The sequence below is a fragment of the Syzygium oleosum genome, unplaced genomic scaffold, assembly GCF_021117445.2.
Source record: "Syzygium oleosum isolate NSW1041296 unplaced genomic scaffold, Sole_v2.1 Sole_v2.24, whole genome shotgun sequence".
NCBI lineage: Eukaryota > Viridiplantae > Streptophyta > Magnoliopsida > Myrtales > Myrtaceae > Syzygium > Syzygium oleosum.
The window spans coordinates 1269061-1288953 of record NW_026607508.1 but is presented as its reverse complement, the minus strand read 5'-3'; the positions used below and the strand labels follow the sequence as shown (position 1 = coordinate 1288953).

The window sequence follows — 19893 nt, the reverse complement described above, 5'->3', positions numbered from 1 at the left end:
TAGTGTATCCCGAGGTAAGGTTGCAACAACTACACATCCACATTCCTAGACACCTCAAAAGCACCCAAATCCCTCCCTCCCCTCCACCTCCCCCTCCCCCGCCGTCTCTCTCTCTCTCTCTAGTGGGGCGAATTGTCAGCTTCAACGCCTAGTTTCGCATTAGTGAGTTCCCAACCTATAGCATCCAGGTTGGCTTAGGTTTTCACCTGAAACGCAGACTGAACCAAACCATGTACACCCTGCTTCCCATTGTTTCACTCTCCCTCGATTGTTTTTCCTTTGAACCTAGACTTCACCTACTTTTTTAAATAAGTCGCCACCCTTGAAAAGAAAGACAAAAAAGCTATACCTTCAAGGGGTTGTTGATGATTTTGCAGCGTGTAACGTCGATTACCAATGGATTCACTACCAAGCATCCACAGACTAAACTTATGAAGAAACACTTATTCAACATATCTCGAACAAATTCAACGACACAATCTTCAAGTTCCCGCGCAATTGTAGCACCATACAAGTTGAATTCAAAATTCATCTCAAGTATCACATTTCGGATGTGTCAGATGTTACTCGATATATAGCAAGCTACATGAAGCCCAGAACCTCTGCAGAGAATCGTTCACGTGAAGCTACATCATCAGTTTCCATGGCTTCGGACGGCAGTGGTAGTCCGTTGCCTTTGCTCGCCGGCCTCCATTGCCATCGATTCGATAGGGACTTTATTTCAGGAAGACGAACTTCATGGTTCGTCGCCTTCATTGGCAGGTGGGGATCTCACATTTGTCGGAGCTTCACCGGTGTCTGATGGAAGATGAGCAGTTGCGATGCTGAAAGTGGCGTTGGTGGAAGTTGAAGTTTGCCTATGGCAGAGAAATGAGGATTTAACAAAAAAGAAAAAAAGATATATTATACATGGCTATAATACCCAAAGAAAGAAGGCGGAGAGAGAAAAACTAAAACCAAAGAAAAGAGATAAAAGAGAAGAAAACGAGAGGAACACGAAGAAAGAAGGACAAGATCAACTGAGTTCACTCACCTACGAATTGCTTCCTCACCATTCTCTTCTCTATCGGTCGAATTGGAAGTCAACACCATCTTGACTCGCTTGCCTTGAGGGAGAATAAACTCATGGTTTCTCTTTGATCCTATTTGATTATGTTCCTCAGTATGACAATCTATTTCTCTCAAAGTGTCTTCGTGCATGCTTGAACTCTCAGTTTCTGAATTGGTTGAGTCATGACCAATCTCATAGAGTAAAGCTGGATCCATTAGCTGATTGTGCTGGACCATAACCTTTAGATTATCCTCTAGTTGCTTGCATATTATTCGAAATCCCCACTTTTTTAATTTTTCACATGACACTTCAAGCCCAAATTGTTTATAACTTCCATCAATTGGACCAAAATCGATTGCTCTAAAAAACAAATATGGTGTATGAAACTGAAGCCAGAGATGATCCGAATCAAAGGAATTGAGCATCCATTCAATGTCCCCCTGTCTTTGGCCATTAACATATGGTTTTATGAAACAACTTTGTTGCTCTTTCTGTTCATTATTACTGAGAACGACACAGAAAGCCAATCCAAGAAACTTGTTATACAAGTCCTTTGAAGCCCGGAAAGATACCAAACCTTCTTCAACGGGGACGAACCACTCTGGCATCTCTCCTCCAGGGAGACAAATAAAGGAATAACAATCAATCTGTTATAAGATAAACCATTATAAAGTACCCAAGTTTGTTATTAGTACTTAATAGAAGAATTCAATATGAGTTTCATAAGCAATCTAAGTGAATTCCATTTCTAACTAGAGCTCTATAAATGAGTAGAGATTCATTGATCCTTGCTTATATTAATATACAAGTCTCGTGATAAAATCGTTCCTATAAAAGAACTGTAGCCACCTCCATTCCAATCTTTCGTTTTTTGCTTTTGCAATATATGAGTACTCACTAGATCCCGCGTACACTCCACATCAATGTGTGCGTGTGCGTGTGCGTGTGCGTGCGCGTGCGTGTGTGTGTGTGTGAGAGAGAGAGAGAGAGAGAGAGAGAGAGAATCTAACCGTGTATTTCTGAATCATGCTCAACCCTTTAAGGGCAATTTCACGGGATGAAATGAGATCTCCAGTTTTTTGCAGAGATTTGCAATTATCCGCCCAAAAGTAATTCAAATATGGTGGAAGCTCGGGAATCTCTTGCAATTGATAGCAATCTCCCACATTTAACAGGGACAAATGATCACGCTTATTGATGGATGTTGGAAGGTTAGTAATATTGTTCCTTGACAGATTTAACCTTCTCAAGACAGGAAAACTGGAAAGATTCTCAAGAAACTCCACTTCGAACAGGTTACATCCCTGAAGGTTTAAATATTGTAAACTTGGAAATCCAGTCTTCATAGACAGATTAGCAGGATCCTCGTACTTTGGAAACCCAATTAAGGTCGTGCAATCCTGAAGTATCAATTCTTGAATGTTTTGTAACTTGTATATGGTGGACGGAAGACTTATTAGGTTCTTGCAATTACATAAATCCATACTCTCCAAAGAGACAAGATTTTCTAGTGATGCAGGAAGTTCTTTGATAGCGGTCCCTTTTAAAAAAAGAAATTTCAGGCTTTCGAGTTTATGTGGAATATCAGGGAACCTTTCAAAACTTTTGCATCCACTTAAATTCAACACTTGTAACTTGTTATGATATGCAATTGACTCATGGGCTTCTACCAAGTTTTTGCAATCTCGGAGATACAATTCCTTAAGTTTTGGAGTGCACGAGAGGTCGGGCATACTAACTAACAACTCGCATTCACTGAAATCAATATACTTCATCTGTTGGAAGTCCTGAAAAACAGCGAAATCTACAGTCAATTCGAAGTTACTATATACTGATTTTGTGAGAATAATATATTGTATTGAGAAATTACTAAACACTTAGTGATTTTGCTAGTAATTACAAATCTGTACATATATATGGTAAGCGATTGAAATTTAGAGAGGATAAATCAAAAGGCTAATGGATATTGGTAGGATGTGAGCCATGTGGCAAGAAAAGGTGAAGTGCCACACAGCGACCACGCGAATGTGGGCCAAGTGACAAAATTAAGCCATGTGTCGTGCCATGTGTGAATTATAGAAGCAAAGTGAATGTCACGTGGCAAGCACAGGAGTGAACATTCTTTCAATTTCAGTTTAGACTATATATAATAAGCTTAACGTAAAATATATATATTCTTTCACAATGAAATTTTCCCAAAAATTAATTAATTTTTAATTTTTTTGAAGTCACGCAATGACAATGAAACCAACTTTGAAAAACATTATGAAGACAAAAACATCTCATATATTCAATTCAAAATCTAGCTCTAACATTCGATTAAGAAACTAGTGGTATGTCACTGCTAGATCCCTTATATCGAATTATTTGTAAACGCAGTACACACATTACTAACAAAGTTTATAATAGATATATTACTACATCTACGTAGAATTGTTGCTCCTTAAGAAATGATTTAAGCGATTAAGAATGCCTTATAATTCTATAGATGCGAGACAAATCCTGCGGTTTACCTCTGTGCATAGGGTAAGGCTTCATCACTTGATGACGACTTGGCCCCTAAGGTAACTTTGAGTAGGAGATCCAGTTTTAGGATATTTGATTTGTCACATCTAAATCAAACACTTCACCACTCAGCCAGCCATTCCTTCGGTGTTTTTACATTTATACACAATATCAATAAGTTTGTTTGTCATATAATTGTTTCGTTCATATTCGACCATTGTACAGTTTTTCTATAAAGTAGAAAAGGTTATATGTAAGCAATCGACGCAAGAATGAGGTTACACAGCTTACACTAGCACATTGACATTTTGAATTTCTTCACTAGATAGATTTGATTTGATTTGAAAGTTAACTATGTCAGATTGTTACGGACATTAGGCTTAGAAAGTATTTAAACTTATGATGTAATGACTTCCATAAAAAAAATTTCAAATCTTGAAATATCTTTCTCTTTCACATTGTGTATTTATTTTTAATGAGGTTTTACGCTTAATTTTTCAATTGCCAATTTTGCTGCACGTAAAAATATCTCTGACGCAAGTAATGAGGGGTCATTTTGAAAGAAAATAGCGAAGTGGTGCCTGAAACAGAGGAGCACCACTTCCTTTTGTTTACTAGTACATGTAAAACGCATAATCGTATACAAATGAAGTAGATAATAAAAAGTTCTATGTAGGTAAATGCTTACCTTAAATTGTTTCACCACTCTTGTGATGTTGCCTCCGCTCATATTAAGTCCCACTATTTTCTTTGGACCAAAGGAAAATTCTGGAATCTGGTGAGCACATCCAGGCCATTCAAACCATCCAAGCTCATTAGGAAGACATATAGGACCTTGGAAAGAATTATGCACATTCCGCAAGATGAGCAATCTCAGCCTTCTCATTTTTGTAAAAGCATTAGGATAGATACACATCTCTATCGGCTCAGGTAGTTCCAACACTATAGCTTTTACAGCACAATCTCCCTGTATATACAAGATTAATTTATATTATGCATTTTTGGTAATTAGAGTAAAAAATAAGTAGCAAAATTCTGATCTTATTCACAACTTACCATTTCATGTGACAGAACATCGACAACATCATCATACAACCATAGTCTGCTACGTCTTCTAGGATCATCTCGACATTCTCGGTGCACCTTATCTACACCCATCGCTTGAATCAAATCATGCATTTTTAGGATTCCAAACTCAATGCTTATCAAGGACCTCTTAATGAGAATATCAAATCCTACAGCTGTCTCAAGATCGCAATTGTCAAGAACTTTCTTTGTATACTCTCTTGTCCGCCCCTTAAAGAAGCAGGCAATGTGGAGAAAGATCTCTTTCTCATTTTCCTCTAGCCCATCATAACTTATTTTGAGCACATCATTAATGGTTTTGTCAGGAATTCTAGAAAGTTTTTTTAGCGTACTCTTCCATTCACGTTCTCCTCTATCACGTAAGAAGGAACCCAACAACTCAAGCGCTAAAGGAAGGCCTCCAGCATGTTTCAGAACACTATTCACCAGATCTGTCCTGATTTCTAATTTTTGGTGTGTCGGAAAAGCATGATGGCTAAGCAGCTCACGAGATTCACTGGCATTGAGTGCTTTAACTTCATATATATGATCTAGGCCATGTAGCATTCGTTTATCTCTTGTAGTAACGATAATCCTACTTCCATCACCAAACCAGTTGCCTTCTCCTGCTAAAGCATTCAATTGGCTCAAGTCATCCACATCATCAAGGATGAGGAGAACTTTCTTGCAACAAAGTCTGTGTTGTATTATATTAATACCTTTATCAACATTTGACAATTCTAATCTTTGTTGTAGTAATAATGCATCTTTTAGTAATTTTTCTTGCAAAGTAACTAGACCCATGCAACCTTGTGAAGTTTCTCGAACATTTGCAAGAAAACATGAACCCTCAAATTGACTAACAGTAGCATTATAAAGGGCTTTTACTAAGGTTGTCTTGCCTATGCCTCCGGGACCCCATAATCCCACCATGACAACATCATCATCAAAGTCAACATTTAACATCGATTTCAGCTTAACCACTTGAGCATCTATCCCAACCGGATGCTTAGCAACGTACAAAGGTGTTCGGTTTAGGTGAGTGGAGATTTCCTTCACAATTCTTTGTATAAGCTCCCACTCATCTCTGACAAAAAGCACAAAAACAAGTTGTAGAATTGTTTTAGCAATTTGAATAAGCATTTAATGAGCAATCACCAACTAACAATGACAAAACATTGTGTCACATTTTCAGATGATCATAGCCAAAACAAATTGTATTCCCACCAAGTCGAATTAGAACTCCAAGAGCTCCACACGTCAATCAAAACAAGTTCAGGATTCAACTTTTAGTCATTCAAGTGATTAATGTTCTTTTGATTTATACATGATAATTTACTTATTTTCCCTTTTGACTGTTCTATATGATTTATCTACACGCTTAATCAAAAAGAGCTATTTAGGACTTTGAATGGTGGTTAAGATTGGGATTCGAAAACTATTAAACACCTGCCTTACGTGGCCTGTACAAACTAATGATCCTGTATTTGGCGTTGCGAACTTTCTTACTCCTTCCAAAGAAGTGGGATAAGTGCAAGAATGGCACTTAACAATTTGTCCATTGGTAGATCAAGTTTTAACATTTTATACTTACAATCATATGTGTCGATTCATTTTTTTTAACAAACAGTCTGTATGCTTACTTGTAAAGATTAGTTTCTTACACAAAAATGTGAACTCCACTCAACTTACCCATCATTCAAATGCCACCCAGACGAGCAACCGGCGTCAAAAAGAGCTTTCTTCCATCTCTTTACTTTCTCTGAATCCATCATAAACTGGGACTCATGCTTAACCAAAGCATCGTTGTAACTCCCTCTTGGTGTTCTCACTTCCCTGGGCTCCACTTTGTAAAACACTGAAAAGACTATGAGGTCTCTTTGCTCCTTGCATTCCATGATTTTTGTCAACTCTTCCAAACACCACGGTGAGGAAGCGTAATCCTTGGAGAAAATGATGATCGCGATGCGCGATTCTTCAATAGCCTTCATAAGTGCCGTTGATATTTGGTCTCCCTTCCTCAGTTCCTCGCTATCCCGGAAAGTGTATATTCCATTCTGGTGTAAAGCTTGGTAGAGATGGCCAATGAAGTTGTTACGTAGATCCATACCTCTAAAACTCAAGAAGACGTTGTAAATCTTTTTGGGTTTCGATGAAGAAGCCATTGGATGATGGAGTTTCACAATTGGCAATGACTATTAGCTGAAAATTTGAAACTGTGTTCTCAGGTTGTTCATTCGCCGCTTGATCTTCTTGTTGATTTATTCTGATAATAGAGGACAGAGATGCACGACCTTTTTTGGCTTGGGTGAACACAGAAAAATATTAGAACATCGGAAAATGAAGACCGCGTACGACCACATGACTCGAGCTTCTTCGTGGCCGACAAAAGCAAGGACTAATAATAGATCACAAACCGACAAACAACTCTGGCGTGGTGGATGCGCGTGATAGAGGTCATAGGCTCACTCATGAAAGCAACTTTAGTTTAAAAAACAAAAAACTTTGGTTGTCTTCCTCGAAATTTCGTCCCCACCTCTGAGAAGTAGTTTTTTCCTTGATCTATAATAATTTACCACGTGACCACTCAAGAGATATATAATTACACGCAAAATCAAATATACCAGCAAAAAATAATTTTAATTCTATTAATAATAGATGAACTTTGGAAGAACATGGTGCTTAAGTGTGGACCAAGATATGTAATTGGTGTGAAGAAATGGACTCATTTTCAGTGAAGACCGCACACCAGCTTCGAGGAAATGGCTTTGATAAGTTTGGTCTTCACTTTTCTTTTTTTAATTAAAGTATTTCATGTCATGAGGTTAGCTTTTGTCATAGGCTCAATAATTAAAAAAAACTTTGCTGGCTTCCTCGAAAGGGCATTCCCGACCTCCGAGTAGTTGGTTTTTTCTTTACTTCCTTTTTTTTAAACGATAAATAATAATTTAACACATGATTACATGAAAGGTATATAATTACACAGATAAATAAATATGACATAGATCTAGCGCTATTTCATTTTTCTTTAAAACAAAGGGGCACGAGCACAAAAGGCCCAGCCACCCTGGAGGCCTATAAATCACCCCGTAAGCCCCATGAACAAATTAATTCTTGACCTTTGACTTATACTAGTTGTCCTAATTTAAAGTAGTTTGCACAAGATGGATCAATGGCTTTTACGAGGATATGCTTGAGGAAAATTATAATAACTTATATAGATGTCAGATTTGGCACCTAATGAATCGTGACAATAGGGTTTCTTGACATGCGTGGTTGACAATGACATTTGCTGCCGACTATATGGACTATGGTATGATGCGTATTATGTAATGCATTGAATTATTTGAGGGAATGGCTTCCATCTTTTAGTCTTCATTTTCCATTTGTAATTGAAGTATTTCTTGTCATTAGGTTTGCTATCGTCAAAAGGCTCCCTAGTGAACAAAACTTTGCCAGCTTCCTTGAAAGGGCAATTCCCAACCTCCGAGTAGTTGTCTTTTCTTTGCTTTTCCTTTTTCCTCAAGCCATCAACACAATTTAACACATGACAATTCAAAACATATAAAATCATATGCACAACTAAGTATATGAAACGTATATGAAGGGTCTATCCCTATTTCATTTTTCTATACACACATTTGTTAGCATGAGTGCAAATGCCTGGCTATAAAACGTCCACAAACTCTATGAACAAATTAAGTCCAGGCCTTCAACTACAATAGTAGTTCCGTATAGAGCAATTTGTATGCAATAGCTCAATAACTTTTACGGTAATATGCTGGAGAAAAATTATAACTTGGGTTGTGCAAGTATATATATAAATACACGAATGTCAGATTTTGTAACTTGCCGAAATGTGAGCATAGGGTTTCATGACATGAGTGGTTGACATTGATATTTGCTGCCTACTATAGAATTCATGTGATTGATGCATATTATGTGATGCATTGGCATACGGAGAATAGATGGAATATTCATGTTACTTGATAATATCTACTTGTATTACTTCGGCAATGCATTAAGTCGATTTATAAAAATTGCAGTAATTATGACTCGATCTCATAGAACTAGCGATGATTGCCATTTGCTGAGCCATAATTTTTCTCTCCCTTTCTATTACCATTCTTTGTTAGAAGAACGAGTAAGGAGTAAATGGGGACACTAAGAGAATGATATGGGATGACCTAGAATGGCATTTACCAAATAAATATTTGGAAATTGAGACTACTTTTGAATTCCTTTTATACATGGTTTGGGAATTTTTAAGTTTAGTAGATACAAATTTTACCCAATAAATATTTTGGTATGAAGTCAACTTCTTATGAAATGGTTTTCGTTAAAGCCTTCGTCCTTTATAGGACAGCTGGTCATCCCCTATAATTTCAGTATGAATTTGGGGTATGATAAATATATCAAACATATTGTTGCGAAATAAAACCGTCTACTCAAAATATTTTCACTAACTAAATGGACGCTTTTAGCTGCCGGCCTACCGAAAATGAAAAAAAGCTAACATCTTCACGCTTACCCGGAAGAGTTTTCAGATTTTTGGTGTTAATTAAAAAGCCCAACCTTCCTGTTTGTTCCTCCGGTTCCATCTATGTGGACCACATTGCTGTCTTCACACCCATTAGCTAAGTGCCCATTATTTGAAAAGTAATTTCCATTAATAATATTAGAATTTTGAACACATGGAATCCACTGAAGACGGCATACCACGGCATTATTCGGATTGTCTTATTGATAAAAGTTTCTTTGTTTGATGTTAAATTTATTGTTAGATTTTAGATGAGCATGACGTTCAACATAAGATAAATTTTTAATTAATGTGCCGGCTTGACGGAATGGGTTTCCGCTTGTTTTAGTCTTGGTTTTTCCTTTTCTTATATGGAAAATGAAGTATTCGCTTTCATTGGGTTAGCTTTTGTTATAGGCTCACTAATAAGACAAATTTGCTGGCTTCCTCGAATTGGCGTTCGCGACCTCCGAGTGGTTGTTTTCTCTTTGCTAAATAATAATCTAAAGCATGGCTACTCAAAAGATATAAAATTATATGCACAATTTAAGTATATGATAGGTCTAGCCCTCTTTCATTATTTTTTTATACTCATAGTTTCCCTAGAGGCCCATAAAAAACTCGATAAGCCCTTATGGACCGATTAAATCTAGACCTTTGACCTGTAAGTTGGTAGTCCAATCATATAGCAGTTTGCACGCAATAGGTTAATGGTTTTTATGACAATATGCTTGAGAAAAATTATAACTTGGGTTCTGCAAAGACATATATATGGATTCCAAATTTTGTCATACGGTGAAACGTGACCTTCTTAGTACCTTTTATATGACCTTCGCATTGCATATAGTCGATACATACACACACACACATATATAAAATTGGATTACTCGTGATTTTATGTCATAGAAATAATGATAATTGTCACTTGCTGAGCCTTGATGTTTTTTAAATTTTGTGAATACAAGTTTTACCTGGTGAATGATTTTATATGAAGTTAAATTTTTATGAATGGTTGGTTTTCAAGGCTTCATCCTTTATAGGACGGCCAATCATTTTCTATAATTCGGGTATGATACATATATTAAAATATTTTCGTGAAATAAAATTGAAAACTCATAATGTACACTTAGCTGCCGGCTTACCAAAAAGGAAAAGAAAACTAACATTTTTATGCTAACCGGCAGAATTTTTAGATTTTGGCGTTAATTAAAGAACCCAACCTTTCTATTTCTTCCTTCGTCTTTATATATTTGGGCCACATGAGTATGACATTACCAATACCCACTTTGTTCCAGGGCAGAAAGTCTTACATAAATTGGATCTTAGTACCCCGACATCATTTTATATTACCTAAAAAGTCCGTGCTATGCACAAGAAGTGAAGGGTTAATTTAGGTTATGTTTCAAAATTAACAAAAAATGTTAACACTTCACTAATCTTGTGCAAATCAATTTTGTAATTATTTAAATAAGTAAATTATTGTAGGATAAGATTGGCAAATTTATTAATTTCTAAAACTATACATTTTATTGCATCATTTCAAAATTGTGTAGATGCATTGAAAATTTACAATGTAGAAATCACTTTTCAAAACTTCAAATTACACTAAATTCTTCTTATTAAAATACAGAAAATTTATCACCATATCAAATTTCTCAGAGATCATTTAAACATCTTCCCTGTGTATTATAGTTGTCATACTCTTTGCTATAGAATTTTCTTTCATATATTAATGTTTGTGAGCGATTTGCAGTCTTATAAAAAGGAGCATTATCTTTTCCCAGTTTGTATATTATCGAACTAACAAATAGGTGTTCAGGTCTTGTGTAGTTCTTTCATCTCTTCACTTTCTCCAAATCCTTCCCGAACTTAAACTTAAGCAACTCAAGAATTTTTAGGAATCATAAGATGAAGCATGTATACATATACTTACAAGCACGTGTGCGTCCATTTATTTATTTATCTTTATTTTTAAAAAAACAATATGTCTACTAGCTTGTAAAGATTACTTTTCTTACAGAAATTATAAACTCCGCTTCACTTACCCATCTTTCAAATGCCACCCGGACAAGCTACCGGCATCGGAAAGAGCTTTCTTCCATCTCTTCACTTTCTCCGAATCCTTCCCGAACTTGGACTCGTGCTTAGCCAAAGCTCTCCGATAACTCTTTCTGCCCCCTCTCACTTCTCTTGGGTCCACTTTATAAAACACTCATAGAACGGTGAGGTTCTTTTGCTTGTTGCACTCCATAATCTTGGACACCTCTTCTAAGCACCACGTTGAGGAAGCATAGTTCTAAGAGAAAACGATGATTGAGATGCATGATTCTTCAATGGCCTTTATAAGCATCAATATATGGTCTCCCTTTTTCAATTCCTCACTATTCTAGAAAGTGTATATTCCAATCTGGTGTAAAGCTTGGTAGAGATGGCCGATGAAGTTATTACGCAAATCCGTGTCTCTGAAACTCAAGAAGACATCGTAAAATTTTTTGAATTTTGATGAAGCCGCCATTGGACAATGGAGTTTAACAATCAGCAATGACTATCCACTGAAAATCTGAAACTGTGTTTTCAGGTAGTGCATTCGCCGCTTGATCTTCTTTGATCTATTCTTATACTAAAGGACAGAGATGCAAGACTTTTTTTTGGGTAGGGTAAACAAAGAATAATATTAGAACTTTGGAAAATGAAGACCGGCGTGCGACCGCGTGACACAAGCTTCTTTGTGGCCGACAAAAGTAGGGACCAGTAATAGATCACAAACCGACAAACAACTTTCGTGGTCTTCCTCGAAATTTCATCCCTTACCTCCGAGAAGAACCAGTCAAGAGATAAATAATTGAACTTGCATTTTCCCGATGAGCCCTCGCACCTGCTTTTGTCGGTGACTTTGAAGTCTTCTAAAAAAGCCATACTGTTGAGCACGCTATAAGATTCTCTTCGAAGATAGCGAGGGAACTATAAAGTTTCAATATTTAACTCTAACGACTTATGGAGAATTTTCTTTTATAAAAATAAAATACTGTAACATTCTGAATTTTCGATCCTTTTTTCGAAATTTATGAAATAAATATTTTGGCCAATGCACTTATAGTGAGATCTCACCCAGAACCGCGCATTCTCGGGATGCTAACCTTAAGAATAAGGCTATTACGGGATTGAGTTCGCACGACCAAAGAACTCGACCTTGGTTCGACCTTCGACCATAAAGATTGACGGGGGAATGTTTTGGGCCAACAGAGAGCGATCTATTTGATTGATCGTGTCCGCAGGGAACTAGTGACAGACCCTTGCAATTACATGACAATCGAGGTCGCCTTGGTTCGAGCAAACTTAAACGTGATTTGACTTAGTGTCGATCACGGGTTGAGAGCGCGTAATGTCACGCCCTGAACCCCCATCGAGTTCGCGACATCCTGCTACAGGTCGAATTTGTTGCGACGTCCCAGGAACGTCGCCGACCCAACCCAAACATCAGAGCCACATGCGGAAGCGAATATATAAAACAAAACCCCAGACAGAAAGATGACGACAACGGGGTAGACCACCACTACAATCAAACAACAACATATTCATACAGCACCAAATATACAAACATTATATTACAAACATATACAGCAAACCAGCATCCGAAATCACCGTCATAACGAAATATCAGGGTCTTGTTAACTTAACTTCACTACTGGTCAAACTAGTCTGAACAACCCCTATAATACCCTAGGAAAAACCTAGGGCTCATCCTCCTTTCTTCATGCTCCTACTTCGCTTGGTTCGATCTTCCGGAAGACTTCTTAGGCATCGCCTGCAACTCCACTGGCCAACCTGGACGGCTCCTCGAAACTCCAAAAAGAGGAGGCGGGCCTCCTGGGTCTAAGGCTGAGGGTCTGAAAGTGGCGGTTATACAACCGTGAGACGAATCTCAATAAGTGTACAACCCCAAACCCCACGTAGGCACTCACGTACCGCTAGATAGATCACGCATCTCACACAACGATCAATCAATCTAACAATCACACACGAACCTACCTGGAACCCATCATGCACGTTCCTGCACGTTAGGCCATAATACAGCCAGCACATCACAGCAACACATCACAGACGCGCGCGTGCCTTAATTATAAGATAGAAACTACTTGGGCATGTCCCATACCATGCCTAGCAGTTTCTACCCCATAATTAACCATCACATCACGCGATACAAACACACTCGCACACTACTCACACCATGCGTCACTTTCTCAAATCTCGCACCTCAAGCCAATTCCCGCTCCTTCTCAACTCTTCCACTACTACCGCGCCCGCGTAAAACGCATCAGGCCAACGGTCTTCTGACCTCGTCAGGCATCGTCACCCCGTCGAGCCAGGCATCGTCACCTTGTCAGGGACGGCACCGTCCCGCGTAAACGTACACGCCTCAGGACATAATCCTACACACACTTTCCTTCTACCGCGCCCGTGTAACACGCATCAGGCCAACGGTCTTCTGACCATGTCAGGCATCGACATCTCGTCAGGCCGGGCATCGTCACCTCGTTAGGGACGGCATCGTCTCGCGTAAATGTACACGCCTCAGGATGAATCCTTTCCAACCAATCCCACATTTCCGTATCCTCGTTCCACTCAAACCACACTTATACACGGCCAACAAACGCACGGCCAAACATACACACCTCACACACACATTTCACAATTTCACATTCTCGTCACACGAACACGCCACCCAATCACACACTCTTGGCACGCGAATTCAATGCATATTCACACGACCACGCCCCTACACCTCACGGCCATACCCACATGGCACACCACCTCATCACATTCAGCCCATGCACAAACTAGAACCAGCCAACCACAGCAAACAATGCAATTAATCCAATAAACCTAATCAAGCCAACACAATTCCAATTAATCACCCATTTAATTCCCGATCAATCCTCAACATCACAGCCCTAACTCAGCATTCCTAAACCTCGAATTCCATCACCCAATCAGCCCACAACCACCAAACAACCAGCCCCTAACTCAGTCCAAGAGAGAGAAAAATCTGGAATATACAAAATCGTGTCCAAATTGGGCAGTTGCACAGTGACACAAATCCATTTGAAATAAATGGTAAATCAATTCCAAAAATTATGAAATTTGGATATGTTGTACAAAACATCTCGATGAACATTTTCCGTGAAGAACTAGAAACCCAGTTCTAACCGTAACCACCTCGTTTTGACACTCAAAGTCGGACAAAATCCAATTCGCTCGGACAGCCCCTCAGGCTATCAAAATACAACTCATTCAGTATCCAAATCATTTTGGAAAGCCTTGAAATTTTTATATGTTATAGCCACAAATGTCCCCAACAATTTTTGTGAGGAAGTATTTTGAAAATAGGCCTGGAAAAATTTATAAAAATTCGAACAGACCAGAAGGTCAGGTGAACAGTAAATCGGGCAATTTTGTTTCGGTCCAAAGATAGACTTCCGAATGGCCTCAAATGATTTCCAAAAATTTCCAAAGTAAAGTATGTTATACTTCAAGATGTTGGGAGCAACTTTCATGAAGAAAAATTCCTCAAATTCGGCCCCCAAAATTCTCTACAAAAATAGCAAACCGGACGGGTACAACAGTCACAAATCCGAAAATTACACCAAATCTCACGAATTCAAACCGTAATCGTTCCGTATCCTCACGGCCCTATCCGAACCTCCCAAACCTCATATTTTCCGTCTCCAAATCAGTCCACAACCACCCGAACATTAGCCCCTAATTCAGTCCCAAAACAGCCACAAAAATCGTCTAAACCGAGCCCTAAACTAGTGTAACAATACCCGAGGTCCTAGGTAGTTTTTGGGGGAGACACTTACCTAAGAAAGGCGAGACAAACGGGCTGGATGGGTGGCTGAAACGGGCGGAACAGCAGCAGCAGCAGCAGCGGTGATGGGAGGAAACGAAGATGAAGAGAGTGTGAGAGAGAGAGAGAGAGAGAGAGAGAGAGAGAGAGAGAGAGAGAGAGAGAGAGAGACTGATCGTGGGGGGGGGGGGGGTTCTGGCCAAATGAGGGAGGAGAGAGAGAGAAGGTCAGACCGGTCAAAAATGGGGGACTAGAGGGCGCCATGTGTCGCGATCCTACGCGATTTCCCATTTTGCCCTTGATCCGATGGCCCTTATTTGTCTCTATCCAATAATTGAAGGGAAAAAATGTCCAAAGTCCAATAATGCAGCTGAAATTCTAATTTAATAATTCCCAATTCTCCAGTCCAAAATTCGGAATACCTAGTACCGGGTCCAGGGGCAAAATAGTGATTTTTCCGCCCCGGGCCGAAATTCCATTTTTCAATTGTACTAACCAAAAATGTGAGTGGCCAACATAATATGGCGTCGGATTCATGAAAATAGCCTCTTAAGCCCTCGAAAATCGATTGCGAAGTCCTGGGGATTAAAATAATATTATTTTTCACTTCCGAGCCAAAATTCCAATTTTTTACCGTAACAACTCTAAATGTGAGTGGCCACCCCAAAATGACATTGGCCTCGAAAAATAACCTCATACTGCCTCAAAATCAACGCCGGGGTCCAAAGGGGTAAAATCGTAATTTTCCTAGTCCCAAACCGAAATCCATTTTTTTGCAGAAATGATTGGCCCCAAGGTTGGCCAAGCCAAAAATGTCATCGGCCGTCCAAAATTATCACTTTCAAAATTCTCGATTCCCGGGCCCGAATTTCAAGAAATGACTAAGATCGAACAATCGCGACTTTAGTTTATCTCAGGCTAACGGGTGGCTTATTGGGATTACGCGGTCTCGACCCGTGACCGACACTAAGTCAAATCACGTTTAAGTTTGCTCGAGCCAAGGCGACCTCGATTGTCATATAATTGCGAGGGTCTGTCACTAGTGCCCTTCGGACACGATCAATCAAATAGACCGGTCTCAGTTGGCTCAAAACATTCCCTCGTCAATCGATATGGTCGAAGATCGAACCAAGGTCGAGTTCTTTAGTCGTGCGAACTCAATCCAGTACTGGCCTTACCCCTAAGGTTAGCATCCCGTGAATGCGCATTTCCGGGTGAGATCTCACTATAAGTGCGTTGGTCAAAATATTCATTTCATGAATTCCGGGAAAAGGATCGAAAATTCAGACTATTACACGTAATCCCAATAAGCCACCCGTTAGCAAGAGATAAGCTAAAGTCGCGATTGTTTGATCCTAGTCATTTTTTGGAATTCGGGCCCGGGAATCGAGAATTTTGAAAGTGACAATTTTGAGCGGCCGATGACATTTTTGGCTTGGCCAACCTTGGGGCCACCAATTTCTGCAAAAAAATGGATTTCGGTTCGGGACCGGAAAAATGACCGTTTTGCCCCTGGGACCGCGAACGAATTTTGAGGACTGGATTAAGTCGGGGGACTGGGAAATATCCTGTTTGGCCGAAAATTATTGGGACAAGAATGCCCCTCATCCTTTTTGAGTAATTACCATTTTGCCCTTTTAATTAATGGATAAGATCAATTGTGGGCCGTCGGATTTTTGATAAGATTAAATATTGGTCATTGGATTAGAGGGTAGTTAGAGGGGTATTTTGGTAAATTCCGGGGTGCAATTATTGGGATTAGATTATAAATATTCATTTTCTCTCTCTCTCCTCTCTCATTTTCACACACGCTCTCTCTCTCCTCACCCCCCTCCCCATCGAACCGACTCTCTCTCCCCTCTCCCCGTGCGTGAAGCCCTTGGCCGGCCACTAGCTCACCGCCCTCGGTCGCCGCCCAGCCCAGCCGTTCGCGCCGCCGTCTCCTCCTCCTTGGTCACGCCTCACCATCGCATGTCGTTCACTCTCTCTCTCCCTCGCCTGTTCTGCTCAGCCCGGCTGCCACCGAGCCACCCCTGGCCTTCCTCCCTTGGTTCATACGACCAAATCGCCACCCCCAGCCGCCCGCCAGCCACCTGCCCACGGCAGCTCAGCCACTCACTCGCCTGGTCGCCGCCGCCGCTGCTGTCCCGCCGTTCCAGCCCCTTTTCTAGCCCGTTTGTCTCGCTTTTCTTAGGTAAGTGACTTCTCCAAATGTTACCTAGGACCTCGGGTATGGTTAGACATGTTTAGGACTCAGTTTAGGCAATTATTGTGGCTGTTTTGGAGTGTAGATCGAGGCTGGATATTAAGTTGTTGTGGACTGATTCGGGGATCGAAAATGTGTGGTTCGGTAGTCTCGGTTAGGGCTGAGGTGATGTGGAATGATCGTGGCTGAATGGTGCGATTGATTGGTAGTTTTATGGTTTGGTTGAGCCTATTGAGTGATTGAATGAATTGTGGTTGTCGGCTGGTTTTGAAATGTGTTTTTGTGCTGAATGTGGTGGCCGTGTGCCGTGTGTGTGTGGCCGTGGGGTGTGGTGGCGTGCTCGCGCAATGAGTTCGTGTGCCGAGCATGGGTGATCGTGTGGTGTTCATGTGACGAGGATGTATATTTGCGAAGTGTATGTGAGATGTGAAATTGTGTATGGCCGTGTGTATGTGTGGTCGTGGGGAATGAGTGAAACGAAGGTACGGGAATGTAGGATTGGTAGGAAAAGGTCCGTCCTGAGGCGTGTTCGTTTACGCGGGACGATGCCGTCCCTGACGAGGCGACGATGCCCGGGCCGACGGGGTGACGATGCCTGACGAGGTCAGAAGACTGTTGGCCTGATGCGTTTTATGCGAGTGCGGTAGTGAAGGCAAGTTGAGTGTAGGATTCCGTCCTGAGGCGTGTTCGTTTACGCAGGACGATGCCGTCCCTGATGAGGTGACGATGCCCGGCCCGACAGGGTGACGATGCCTGACAAGATCAGAAGACCGTTGGCCTGATGCGTTTTACGCGGGCACGGTAGTGGTGGAAAAGTGGAGAATGAGTTGGAAATTGGGTTGACGTGTGAAGATTGAGAAAGTTGATGCGTGGTGTGAGTTCGTGTGCGAGTGTGGTTTGTATCGCGCTCGATTATGGGATAAAAACTGCTAGGCATGGTATGGGACGTGTCCAAGTGGGTTTTGCCTTATAATCGAGGCACGTGCGTGGTTGTGATGCATTAATATGGCATGTTGGCTGTGTTATTATCTAACATGCAGGGACGTGCATGATGGATTCCAGGTAGGATCGTATGTGTTTGTTAGCATGATTGGTCGTTGTGTGTTGTGCATGTTTTGTCTGGCGGTACATGAGAGCCTATGTGGGGTTTGGGGTTGTACACTTATTGAGATTCGTCTCATAGTTGTATAATCCACAATTTCAGACCCCCAACCTTAGACCCAAGAGGCCCGCCTCCTCTTTTTGGAGTTTGAAGAGCCGCCCATGGTGCCCAGTGGAGCTGCGGGTGATCCTCCGGAGCAGAAGCCAGATGACTCAGGAGCAGATTGGAAGAAGGCGATCAGTAGTTTCCCCCTAGGGTATTTTAGGGGTTGCTTAGAATAGATCGATCTATAGTGAAGTTAAGTTAACCAAGCCATCTGATCCTTTTGTTGTTTCGGTGGTTTCGAATGCTAGTTTGCTAAATATGTTTGTAAGACGATGTTTGTATGCTTGGTGTAATAGCATTGTATATAAATGAATGATGTTGTTATTATTTGACTGTTTTGTTAGTCTGCCTCGTCGTTGTCTTTATAGTCAGGGGTTTTATTTTCACTTCCGCATGTGTTTCTGATGTTTGGGTTGGGTTGGCGATGTTCCTGGGACGTCGCAACCATTCGACCGGAGGTGAGGGATGTCGCGAGCTCAATGGGGTACGCGGCGTGACAAATACAGTGGATAATTCTTTCGATTTCTTAACAATTTTTTTCTTTGAACTGAATTTATGCAATCCTTAATTATAGGATGCATTCGATTCTTAACTCGTACCGATTCACTTTGATTCAAAGTTTGCAATCAAATCTTAAGGCGGCTTTCTTGTCATGTTAGAAAATAGAAAACTCAATAACAGCATAAATATCTCCGGGAATTTGAAATATCTTACTTATCTAAGAAAGATCTCAAAAAAATATGAAATGATATAGTTGGACGGCTAAATATATATGTTGTCAATTGTGATGTTTTCCTGCTAGAAAGAAATGGTGATAATATTGGGTTCTACTCACTACCTTTGTAACATTCTCGACTTGATTGACTTTGTTTTATCGGTTGACATGGACTTTCCAATAGACAACCCCAAGTCTTAATATTCAAAATCTCTCTCATTTGCCATTATTACATATACATTGTATCCTTGTTGATCCTCCACCACATATCAAGCCCCAAATTTCCATTGCTCACAGGCTGGGTGGGACATGATTTTTCCTCTCAATTCCACACTAGTGTACCTCGTGTCATTGGTCTTTCTTGTTGTGCTACTAGGGACATGTAATGCCTAGAATGAACGACCCTATTCTGCTTCTCTTGCGGCGAAGTTCACAAAATAAGCTATCCCTTTCAATTGAAGAGTGATCCGAAAGGCTATGGTGATTCAATGAGCTAACATGTGAGAAAAATCCTAAATACATTGTCAAATCCGTCTATAGAAATAATAACACTTTCAATTCTGGCAATGTCCTTGTGTTTGACGTGGGATTGCAGAAGGGTAACTACTCGTTCCTCCTTAGTTATTCATCGACGAACTCTAACTTCAGTTATTAGGGTTATCATGTTTTTGGTAAATCCGTGATCTTTGTGATGTGCTATTTACATGTTGTTTTCTCCTTTATATATCGCAGAACATACTCCTCGGACATATCGTCTAAAATAATCTAAAAAGAGTG

The 19893-nt window shown here is 40.3% G+C and overlaps 1 protein-coding gene across 3 annotated transcripts; it reads right to left on the bottom strand.

Moving 5' to 3' along the window:
* Positions 1-429: 429 nt before the first annotated feature.
* On the bottom strand, positions 430-11585 carry LOC115662316 (TMV resistance protein N-like). Of its 3 annotated transcripts, none has more exons than XM_030584475.2 (6): positions 11186-11585; positions 4613-5708; positions 4245-4523; positions 2062-2838; positions 1034-1698; positions 430-857 (listed from the first exon to the last, which is right to left on the bottom strand). In XM_030584475.2, exons 2-6 carry the CDS (start codon positions 5585-5587, stop codon positions 737-739), a joined length of 2817 nt encoding a protein of 938 aa, XP_030440335.2. In that variant the 5' UTR covers positions 5588-5708; positions 11186-11585; the 3' UTR covers positions 430-736. The 3 variants fall into 3 exon arrangements, with proteins under 3 accessions (XP_030440335.2, XP_030440334.2, XP_056158553.1); XM_030584474.2 differs by lacking the exon at positions 11186-11585 and adding an exon at positions 6314-6891; XM_056302578.1 differs by lacking the exon at positions 11186-11585 and adding an exon at positions 6314-6891 and having other exon boundaries at positions 2062-2451.
* Between the last annotated feature and the right edge of the window lie 8308 nt (positions 11586-19893).